Source organism: Rissa tridactyla, chromosome 4 (assembly GCF_028500815.1).
Source record: "Rissa tridactyla isolate bRisTri1 chromosome 4, bRisTri1.patW.cur.20221130, whole genome shotgun sequence".
Taxonomy (NCBI): domain Eukaryota; kingdom Metazoa; phylum Chordata; class Aves; order Charadriiformes; family Laridae; genus Rissa; species Rissa tridactyla.
The window spans coordinates 30,361,560-30,373,523 of NC_071469.1; the positions used below are offsets into that span (position 1 = coordinate 30,361,560).

The 11,964-nt window shown below is 36.3% G+C and overlaps 1 protein-coding gene across 1 annotated transcript in view; it reads right to left on the minus strand.

Annotated features, from left to right (window-relative positions):
* Nucleotides 1-5,866: 5,866 nt before the first annotated feature.
* TTC6 (tetratricopeptide repeat domain 6) overlaps nucleotides 5,867-11,964 on the minus strand; it is a 30,936-nt gene continuing 24,838 nt past the window's right edge. The window contains exons 18-21 of the mRNA XM_054199949.1: nucleotides 9,498-9,650; nucleotides 9,127-9,297; nucleotides 7,495-7,720; nucleotides 5,867-6,101 (exon numbers count right to left, since the gene is read on the minus strand). Coding sequence (XP_054055924.1) covers nucleotides 5,965-6,101; nucleotides 7,495-7,720; nucleotides 9,127-9,297; nucleotides 9,498-9,650 — 687 coding nt within the window. The 3' untranslated portion in view covers nucleotides 5,867-5,964. The remainder of the gene's footprint in view (nucleotides 6,102-7,494; nucleotides 7,721-9,126; nucleotides 9,298-9,497; nucleotides 9,651-11,964) is intronic.

Genomic DNA, 11,964 nt, shown 5'->3' on the forward strand with positions numbered 1-11,964 from the left:
GAATTTTATGAATTCTGAATTAGGATTTTAATGACCATTACATGCATATATACATGTAGTCACTAAAAAAATAGAAGACTGCAATTCAATTAAGAGTCTCAACAGCAGTGAAAGCAGGCTTGCAGCTCTGACAATGCCCGATGCTCGCTTTCCTTTTACAGAGCTGACAAAGACCTGCTCTGGAAGGTCACAACCTCTGTGTGCTACTCTGTGCTTGGGGTCTGTTTGGTTTTTTTCCCTCAGAGAGAAAGCACTTTGCGTTTTTCACTCTCTGCAAACAAAGCATTGTGTCCACTTTGAGAACGGAGCCAAAAAAAAAAAGCCAGAGAGAAGGAATGTTTCATGGAGCGAGGTGTGGCCACTTTTTAGCTTTTCTTTTTGAATTCCAACAGATAGCAGTGATAAGCCTTTTCCTTTTGCAACAAAAAGAATTTACTGACCCTGCAGAGTGAATAAAAAGAAACATGCTGTAAAATATAACTGCTGGGAGCAGTTAGAAGGTTCCACACTGTTTGCCTTCCTTTTCTGAATGCCTCATTTTGTAGAAAAGTACCTCAAAACCAGGAGAGAAAAAAATCAGGACAGGAAAAGAGCTGCTATTCAGGGCTTGTGCTACTTATTACTTGTATTATTGCGTGTGTGTATACATATATACAGGAGTGTGCTTGTGCACATGTTCATATACACATATGTTTACATGATAATATTACAGTTTTCTGTTCCAGAAGTGCTTGTGAGGTATGATAATCTCACTTAGCATTTTATTATAAAAGAATTGTGTATAGCATATCAAAAAGGAAGCGAGAGAACAATACTGTTAATTAAACCAGAGGCATTAGAAAACAGCAGATACCGTAATACCTCCTCTCAACAGTTATCAGAGCCAGAGGCTGCTGCTGTAGCCTTGGAGTTTGTTAGGAGTAGAGCTGTTCCACTCAAGATTGCAGACTGCCATCTTCTGGTGGTCTTACTTAAAGCCACACTCAGTAAGAGTCGTCTTTTGAATAAGCTTACTTAAAACATCACCTTTATTCACATTGACTCTTTCAGAGCATGTTTTGCAAACACCTTTATTCCAGTATATTGTTGCAAAATGGCTCAGGTTGCATCCATATTGCTTTTCAAGGTTTTGTCCATTGCCAACTTAAATCCAAATTCAATTTGTGTCCACACGAGCCCATGCTCAAGCACTGGCTTGAGGCTTGGGTTGGACTGGGATGGAAGACATAAGAGGTAACTTGAGCCAATATTCTTTCTACCTTCAGCAGAGTAGATGACCCAGGTATACCATGGCTCACCATACCAGCCTAGACCATCTGGTGTTCCATCAGCCCTTGTGGCAATGGGATGCAGACTGCGTTACAAAAAGAAGGCAGTCAGTGTCCCATAGTAAGAAACATCTTCTGCGTTGAGTCACAGGCAGCCTTTGCTCAGTAATGTCTACATGCACTGTCCTGCATCTCGCTCCTCACAGTGTGCTCATACAAAGTTCAGGCATGTTTAAGGTTGAGCTGGAACTTGGTTTTGGCTCAGCCTTATAAAATGCAGTAAAGGTGTAGCATACACATAAATAATGTGAAAAAAAATGGCATATGTCTCATTGAAATTAGAAGAACATTACCCACAGTTTCCTTATTTCCACCCACAGTTTTCTTATTTCCTTCCACTAGGGTGTATTGATTTTGTTTTAACTTCTTGAAAATGACAAATCTGCTATCATTTGTCACAGTCTTCAAAACAAAATATGTTTCTGAGACATGTTTCTTAAGGAAAAAACTGTTGAGATAAAAATAATACAGAAACTAAGATTTGATTCATCTCCTTAACCACACAAAAAGAAAATTCACTTTCAACATGCACACCTCCAAAGGCAAGACTAAAACCTGATTGCTTGGCTCTAAAACTACTCTCTAGTGAGAATCCCATAGTAGCAGCCATAAGATTGTCCTTCTCTATGCAATAGAGTTGCCAGTCTTCCCCCACCTAAATGAACAAAGCCAGCAGTACATTATAATGTACCGCATTCTTTCAGGCCAAAGAAAAGTAAACTGAAAACACTACAAGCTCAGATACAGTGACAGACCACTTGCGTTCATTACATTTTGAGAAAGAGGTTTCCCAAACTATCTTTTAAAACTTCCAGGTTTTCTTCTAAAGAGTAGCATCTTTCCTGCAAGGCTTGTTTTCTACTATAGCAGTGCAGCGCTTGGTTCACTTTCATGCATATTCCACTTTCATTGGTACGGCGGTCTTGTACAGCAATCTTGTCAATCACTATCTCAGCCACACAGTCACCAGCTACAAATTTATATTCTGAATTGCCTGCATTTCTGGTATATGTGGCCAGTTGGGAAGGACTTGTATTTTTTGTCAGATACCCTGTCCCAAAGCTCTGCTTCTCAATAAAAAACAACCCCACCCATACACCCAAACTACCTGGAATTCAGAAGAACGGCTGACGCTGGAGTTCAGCCTAGAACACAACTTCTTCATTTGCTTTTGTTCTGTTGTATTTACTGACACTGAAGTTTTCGGTCTGTGACTTTGATGTCAACTTTATTATTGTCCTTCTCTGTAAACTACAAACAGCTATGTACATCTTGCTTACACTAACTCCAAGGTGAACGTAAATATTTTCCAGCAATGACTTTAAAAGTAAATTTTAACTACTTATTTTACAAAGGTGGATATCTTCAAGACATGGGAAAAATCGCTGGCATTTGTCATTTACAATTTGTGAAATAGCAAACTGCAAAATTTGAGTTCCTTAGTTTTCTGTCACTGGCTACCCACCTCACTGCCACTGGTTCTCAGGTTCTCTCTCAAACTGGATTATTAAACTAGAGATATACTACTGATACGCAAATGTATTTGAGACTTGAATGGTAAATAAATTAGATTTAGTCTGATAAAAACTAAGGCAAAACTTTAGGTAAAGGTCTGCTGCAAAACAACTACAAAAATCGAAACAACTTCCCCAAACTTATAAATAAACCAGTTCGTTTATAAACCGCTTTATTTCAAAAACTACCGCTTTCCTTTGCTTTTCAATGGAGGTAACAAAAGATCTGCTTCATCATCGCTTTGGTGGTGTACCCATCCAAAAAGTCTAAATTATAAAATATTGAAAGAAAATGCTTTAATGTTCAGTTGATAGACATATGTATGTAACTTACTATTCTGTGAAAGATTATTCATAACTTCCTGTTCCTTTATTGGGCTTCACACAGAAGTATTTGCTTTGGCCCTTTTTTAATAACAAGTCAGCTACTGCATTCTCTATTAATCAAACGATATTACCTGTTTCCCCGTAATGCATATACTATCAGTATTTTGAAGAGGGAGGAAAAACCTGAATGCAACTGAGGTTCCTTAGTAACTCTTTTTGTAACTGTGGTCTATCGAAAGGATTTTCTACAAAAAGAGAATGAAAGGAAATAAATGCAGTAAAAATAAAGCTCAGATTATCAGATTTTAAATCAAAATAGAACTAATACCATCACACAGCAAGGGACAAGAGCTTCTCTTAAACTGCATTTAGGAAGCGAAATCACTTTGATAATCCCCAGTATGAAAATTTACTGGATCTATTATTAGCAATGGAAGTAACCTCAGAGTGTAACACCTGTCCCATACTGGTTTGGGCAAAATTCAGAATGCCACAAATCTATCATAGTCCCTCCCAACAGGGAAGTTCAAATGCTACTGTTCAGCCTGCAAAATACAATTGCAATTTATTAGTGGAATGGTGATTCTTAGAGTCACTAATGACTCTAGTAATTTAATTTTTTTTTAAAAAGACATGAAAGAAGTGCTATTATAGAAAATATTTCCATATACTTTTAAAAACCTTTAGAAAATATAAAATCTCTCTTAGGTCAGAAAGGAAATTTAGAAGAGAGATTTGAAGAAAAAAAGGAGCTGATAATCTATTTTTCAAAGAATGCAGTAAGTTTTGATCATGCAACTTGACATTTTCATGTTCTATTGTGTAAATAAATTCTCCATTCACTTCCCATTTTCTTTAAAAAGCACCTAACATGGTCCCTGAATTGTGAATGAGAGCAATGCTAAATGATGAAATTGGAAATACAGTGGGACACCAGCCATTTCTGAAGGATTGTGTAATAGATAAAAAGCTCCAAAAATTTAACTCCACTCAGTCAACCATAGAATTAATAAATATTCAATTTTTAAGGATTAAAAAAATAGATCTACACCATCCAGAATAAAAAAAAATTACAAGCAGAAGACAGTTTACAATATTATTTAAGTCAAGTCACTCTTCAATAGTTAATAATAACTAATTGCATCTGGTTTCAGTTTTTAAATGTGAAGATAAAAATCTTTTAAGTGTCCATTCCTGTTTGATGTTCAAGAGAGGTTAAACTAAAGAAAATCTACAGTGAACATCACAAGGAAAGGATCCAAGGGAAAGGTTTGACCTCTCTTCATTCTGATTTAAGTTTGATGATGCACTGTACATGATGAGGATACCACTATCTCACAACCCATCAGCAGGTAATTCATAAAGAGGTCAAAGAAAGGAAAAGGCCATAGGATCATGCATAATTTAGCAATTTCATCAATAAAAAATTCTTCAGATAATAATAAAGAGCACTGAAAGAGGCATGTGGAGAAGGAGAAAGGGAACAAAAATACCCCCAACACCATCTTGCAAGCAAACTTCGACTTTGAGTGCATGCAGGAAAGTAGGCAAATAATTCCCCAATTTGCATCAACAATCATGATTATCATGCAAGGAAGTACAGACACACATATATTTATACTTTGTACATTACACTTGATCCACTTGGGTTGGTGATGATACTGCAAAAATAAACAAGGTAAATAAATAAGAAAAAAGAACAAGGGAAAAAGCAGTAAATAATTATTCAGTCACCTTGGACTTCACAAACTGAGTTTTAATAACAGAACAGTCAATATTAAAGGCACAAAAGCAAAACCTCTGAAGAGTAAAACTCTTTACAGAAACATGTAGCTACAATGGTTTAATCAGACCTGACACAGTTATTCTGATTCTTGAATTCTATAATGGTTACAAAGAATCTCTCCCTATTGTGTGTTGCAGTCTACCATATTTTTTTTTTGTAGTGTGGTAAAACTAATACTTCTAAAAGCTATTACTATTTCAAATTACTGGAGAAGAGAAAAGCAGATATTGGGTTTTGATCATCCCATGGTCACATATTTTAATTTCATTTTAAGAAAAACTTAAATAGATCATAGATAAAACTTAAATAGATATCTATTCTAGTAAGTAATGCTCTAATGTATAATACTAGAAATATTAACATGCAACCTCCTACAACGTCTAGAAATATTCTAATTTATTGCTTATATCTATAAACATTCATTTTTAAACATCAGAGACACTAATCATGAATAAACAAAAATTAAATCCAGAAATTTTTGAACCTGTTTTAACTTTTAGACATGTTAACTATGAGGCATCCAGTCAACCTCACCACCACAGATCTTGCAAGTGCAAAGTCTCATCACTCTTGATATTAAACAAGATAACAGGATAGTCAAGGAGAGTAGGGATGGAGTCAAATTCTTTACTGAGTTAACTGCTCTTAGCTGTGATAGTCTGAATTTCCTTTCCACAGTAATTTTTTTTCCACCCAAATATCATAAAAATGACAAGCATAGGAATTTTTACAATGTAATGTAATACTACAAATGCAAAAATTTATGATATCAAAACGAAGCTAAAAGTCCAGTCACTGTCTATCAGATTGGCTAAACATACACTGCATTCTTAAATAACTTTTGTTAGTTTTTCACAATCAAGCTAATTACATTATTTAGGAGAATAAAATGTGTGTAGAATATATAAAAAAGAAAAATTATAAATTTGTCTTGCATGTTGGACTTTTTTGATTATAGGTCTGGGAAATCTGTAAATAGAACCCAAGTGGTATGAGAACTGGTATCTTTTCATATGGAATCAACATGTTCTTGAATGCTGATTGCTTGTTTGTAGTCTTCTACAGCTTTTTTGTTGAAACCCAATTTAGCACGAATATCAGCTCTAAATTTATACATCAAGGCATCATTAGGCTGAATGGACAATGCTGTAAAAATAAGAAATAGAATGTTAGGCAATTTTTTTGTTTGTTTGTTTTTTAACATCACATAATTATGAATAAAAGCATCATCCAAAAATTTTTGTCAGTGCTCAAATTCTTCTCCAGACATGCTTTCACAAGAGAAAACATATTACATACATTAATTTTACATCAAAAAGTAGGCAACTTTTATGTTATTTATACTTGAGATTTTTTTGCTATTTTTGTTGCTATTTATAAATCCCACTTTAATTTTGCACTGACAGCAGAAACCATGCTTTCCTAAGAAACAGAAGCAAAATCTTTGAGAAGAAAACTACCACCATCCAACTTCTGGAACATGGCAATGAACCCAATATTTTATTCAGTTTCCCCATCGTACAAATAGGATTTAGGTACTTGTTGGAAAGCTTAATCTGCTGTTTTAAAATTCTCCTTTAAAGAGAAATTTTTTTAAAAATCAATCATCTCCCTGGTCTAGTCAATCTTCACTATCTAACACTATGAAAACATTAGTCATGAAAGTCATGAAGTAAAAACACTATTTTGACAAATTCCACTGTAAAAGTAAACTAATTTCTAAAAAAAACCCAACCAACCAAACAAAAAAACTAAAGAGAGTTATCCTTTCAGGAAGATCATTACCTGTGCAATCAAGTGTTGTCAAATCGAAGTGACATTACTAAATTTCATTTCAATAACATTAATACAAACTAAACATAGCTTTAGATATGGGAAGAATTTTGCCTGCGTATCCAGCCAGAGCTGCTGAACGTTAGTAGCAATGACAAAAGCAGCAATGGAGTAATATAGCTCAGCTGCTTTGAAACTGACCAAAGATCAAAATCAAGATAAAAGTTTGATTCAGTTCCTCTTCTCTATGAACCATGTCTATTCCCAAAAGAAAAGCTTATGGAAACCAAATGCTGTTTTCAAAACTTGTCCTACAAAGAGCATGTTCATTAAATTCATGTCTATATATCAAATAAGCTACCCGAATGGTGTTTTCTAGACACATAGATATCTCAACACATATACACACACACAAACACTCACAAAATTTTTTTCAGACTTCATAAGTATAGTATTTTCCCATGACTTCTTGCCACAATTTCATTTAGAATGGGGCTCTGTTCAGCTGCTAATGACATGCAATATATGAAAGTTTATCTTTTAATTTACATATTTTTTCAATTTTGAAAATGGAAAAAAACAATTAATTAGCATGATTACTTTAACTTCTTGTTTTTAATCACATAATATCTGATAAAATTAGGTAGAAAATATACTAGCAAAAATACACACATCCTTTCTGAATCATTAAATAAAGCCAAGCAATTTGTTATCATAGTTGTTAGTATGCTACCAAACAGTAACATGACAGGTAAATAAAGATTACCTGTTGAAATGTCTTTCTCAGCTAGTTCATATTGCTTCAATCCATTATAGAAGTTTGCCCTGTTAAAATACACTGCTGCAGAGAATGGACAGAGACAAACTGCCCTCTCAAAGTCTTCTTTTGCTTCTTCAATATTATTTAGTAATGTATTTGTAATAGCACGATTCATAACAGCTGATTCATTTCTTGGGTCAAGTTGTAATACCTTGGAATAATAGCAATAGGCCTACAAAACACACGAATTGGAGACAAAGTACACTGTTTTGAGGAAATGGCTTATGTACAACTTGTAAATTCCAGTTTCTTTCTTTAAGCTATTAGTATTCTTAAGTCTTTACTCCTTCTGTTTAGAGTTCTTTGGGCACAGAAGAGAGACATAGCACCAGCATGTTTATCCACAAATAGGTCCACCACCACCCAGTCAGATTTTTGAAAAATAACAGCTGTTTATGCTAAATTGTAATTACAGCAGAAGTAGTAAGCTACAAACTAAGGCCAATTTGAATTAACATAGAAAATATTTTATAATGCAACACCTATTCTTGAACTTCTGTCTTCATAGCTAGGCAGCCTCTGTGAGACAGTAAGGAGTTACAGAAACACAGTAAAGAGGAAGAGGAAGAACAGCCTATGCAAGAAGAGTCATGGAATAATGACACCAGATGTATAAGAAAACAGATTACATGATCACAGAAGAAGCCACATACAGGGAACTGACCTTGGACTCCTAAAGAATTTCTGATCCAAGTCTAACTTACGTTCGAGAGCAACAAGGACTCTAACTCGGAGCACATACTGTGCTATATGAAGTATAATCTAGGTTTAAAATCATATGCCAAGGCTGTAATATACATGATGAATTCCTTAACAAGTGAAATGCAAGCTGAAGTGTTTACAGATGCAACTCTAGGAGAGAATTAATTCAAGTAGGTGAAATGTGCTGAAGCATCCATGCTGGTTCTGGGCTTCCACAGCTGTCGGACCACAAAGCTCCAATCAAATAAAAGCCTGAGCCTATGCCTAGGAAATGCGACTGGAAGACCAAAGGAAAAATCATTGCAGGGGCCTCCTCACATGGAGAAAAATAAATTGTCCTTGCCTTCAAGCAGATTTCAAATTCTCTTAACAAGAGGAATTTCAGTATGCAACTCTTCTGTATTTCAAGATACCCACCATATTTAAGCAGAATTAGGTGATTTAAAACTTCAAAGTTACTGTGGTAACTGACCGATCTGACTTCTTGATTGAAGTTAATCAACAGGAGATTCTTTTCATTCTCATTGTCATGGTGCTATAGCGAATCTGGGCAAGTTATTTAATATATGGGAGTTAGGCTGGGGGGGATGTTACTGAACATTAGTGGGATTTTGGTATCTCAATTATTAACAAATTTTTGTGATGTGTATCCTAGCTGTCATGAATCTTAGTTCACTCATATCAACGATAAAATACATAGTAGTAGGGCAATTATTTATTGTTAATTACTGCAGATTAATTCATCTCCTGGTAGAGGACTATGAAATTCAATATAAGAAAGCTTCATGTCAATTACACTTAAAAACAGCTTCATACCAACAGTACATTGAAGGAAAAAATTTCTGAAGACAGTATAAGGGCAAATTGTAGACTTACCTGGGAAAACTGTCGATTATGGAAGTAGATATTTGCTACATTGAAATAGGCTAATGCATAGTTTGGGTCAACAGAAATTGCTTGTTGATAGTCCTTCATGGCACAGGGTAGATACCCCATTAACTGATTGATGACACCCCGATTTGTTAGCAGCGGGGCAGTGGTAGCGAGCTGAAAGGAAAATGTAGATGCATTCTTACTCAGGGAAAATTTACACTTCTATAGTAATTAATTCTGATTTTCAAAGATACATTTACTTTCCAAAAAAAAATTGAATTGGATTACCACACTGGCAACTATTAATGTACAGTATTGTCTGGCTTCATAGCAACAGGTTGATTTTATTAAAATCACTTTAAGCTAACATCTACCTTTAGTGCGGCATTTGCATCTTGAAACGCAGCAAAAGTTTCACCCACTTGAAGACAGACTGAAGCTCTTCCATCGTATGCAGCATGGCATTTTGGGTCAATGCAAATGGCAACTGTAAATTGGCTCCATGCCTTCTGAAGCTTTCCAAGGGCCTAAAAATGAATTGCAGTATGTCCATAATAAGAAAAATAAGAAATGACAAACATACTAATGGTCCCACTTAAAAAATTACAGCAGAGAATGGAAGCATGCTTGTATTTACAAACGCAGTTAACTAAATTACAGAAAAGATGAATTCAAATATCTTGTTAATTATGCAACACTCATTGTCCTTGGAACTATGCAATGTATCTGTCACAGCTGTTTTATCTGCGAGTATTACCTTTTCTACATCATAGAAGGATAGAATGGTTAAGTTTGGAAGGGATCTCTGGAGACCGTCTAGGCCAACCCACTACTCAAAGAAGGGTCAGCTGGAGCAGGTTGCCCAGGACCATGTAGAGTCAGGACCAAGGATGAAGACTCCACAATCTCTCTGTAAAATCCGTTCCAGTGTTGCGTATCATTGTCACAGTAAAAAAAAATAAAATAAAAAATTCTGATGTTTAAATGGAATTTCCTGTATTGCAATCTTTGTCCATTGCTACCTGTCCTGTCACTGTGCACCATTAAGAAGAGCCTGGCTCCACTTTATTTATACTCCTGCATCAGATATTTATCTATATCCCTATCTATAAGATTCCCCCTTTAGCCTTCATCTCTCTTTCCCTTCTCTTTATACGACAGATGCTTCAAGCCCTTAATCATCTTAGTGGCCCTTTGCTGGATGACTGCCAGTATGTTCATGTTTCTCTTGTACTGGAGCGCCTAGAACTGGACACAGTACTACAGATGTGGCCTCACCAGTACTGAATAGAGGAGAAGGATCATCTTCCTCGACCTTCTGGCAGTGTTGCAGCTAACATAGCCCTGCGTATCATTGGCCTTTACTGCAAGGGCACAGCACTGACAATTTCAGCTTGTCCATCATGATCCCCAAGTCCTTTTCTGCAAAGCTGCTTTTGAGACAGTCAGTTCCCAGCTTGTAGTGGCGCATCAGATTATTCCTCCTCAGATGCAGAACTTCTCACTTTCCTTTGTTGTACTTCATGAGGTTCCTGCCTGCCATTTCTCCAGACTGTCCAGTCCACCATCCCTCTAAATGGCGGTAAAACCATTTGGTGTATCAGCCACTCCTCCCAATTTTGTATCATTTGCAAACTTGCTGAAGGTGCACTCTACTCCATCATCCAGGTCATTAATTAAAGTGTTAAACAGTATTGGACCCATTACTGACCCCTAAGGGTACTTCACTTGTGACTGGCCTCCAGCTAGACTTTATGGCACTAATAATGACCCTTTGAGCCTGACAGTTCATCCAGTTTTCATTTCACTGTGCACTTATTTAGACCGTACTTCACCAGGTTTTCTAAAAAGACCTTATGAAAGACTACTGAAAGCTTTGCTAAAGTGGAGCTAAACAACATTCACTGCTCCCCTCTCATCCGCCAAGTTAGTCACCTCATCATATAAGGCTATCAGGTTGATTAGCATAATTTCTCCTTCATAAACCCACGTTTCTCATGAAAATCAGTCACCTTCTTGTCCTTCATGTGTTTAAAAATAATTTCCAGAATTATTTGCTTCATCATCCTTCCCAGGACAGAAGTGAGGACAGAAGTGAGGCTGACCTGCCTGTAGTTCCCCAGATCCTACTTCTTGCCACTCTTGAAGATAGGAGTGACATTTACTTTCTTCCAGTCTTCAAGAACTTCTACCAATTACTTACGACCTTTCACAGATAATTGAGAGTGACCTCACAGTGACGTTGGGTGGCTCCTCAGAACTTGTTGGTGTATTCCATTAGGTCCCATGGACTTGTGTGTGTCCATTTTGCTTAAATGTTCTGTAACCTAATCCTCCTCCACCAAGAGTAAGTCTTCCTTGCTCTGGACTTTTCCATTGGTCATAGGGACTTGGGATTTCTGAAAGCCAGTCTTACCAGTAAAGACCAAGGTGAAGAAAGCATTGAGTACCTCTTCATGTCCTTTGTCACTGCATCCCCAGTCACATTCAGCAGCAGGCCCATATTTTCCCAAATTTTCCTTTTGCTACTGATGTACTTGTAGAAGCCTTTCTTGTTGACCTTCATACCCCTCACCAGATTCAACTCTTCCTGGGCTCATGACTTGTGACTTAAATACCGGACTTCACATGGCAATAAAATTAAACCACTAGGTAGTTCAGCAAAAGTACCTCCCCTGGATGGTCAGATGCAACTCTAGTATACCGTACCTTGTGAAGGACTTAGCACAGTCAAGGAAGTGCTTAATTCTGGGCAAGTAGATAAACATTTTACCTAATATACGTATTAATTAAGCAAAGGTGGAAGGCGAATAATCTAGTTCCCCACATCAAAATACTTCT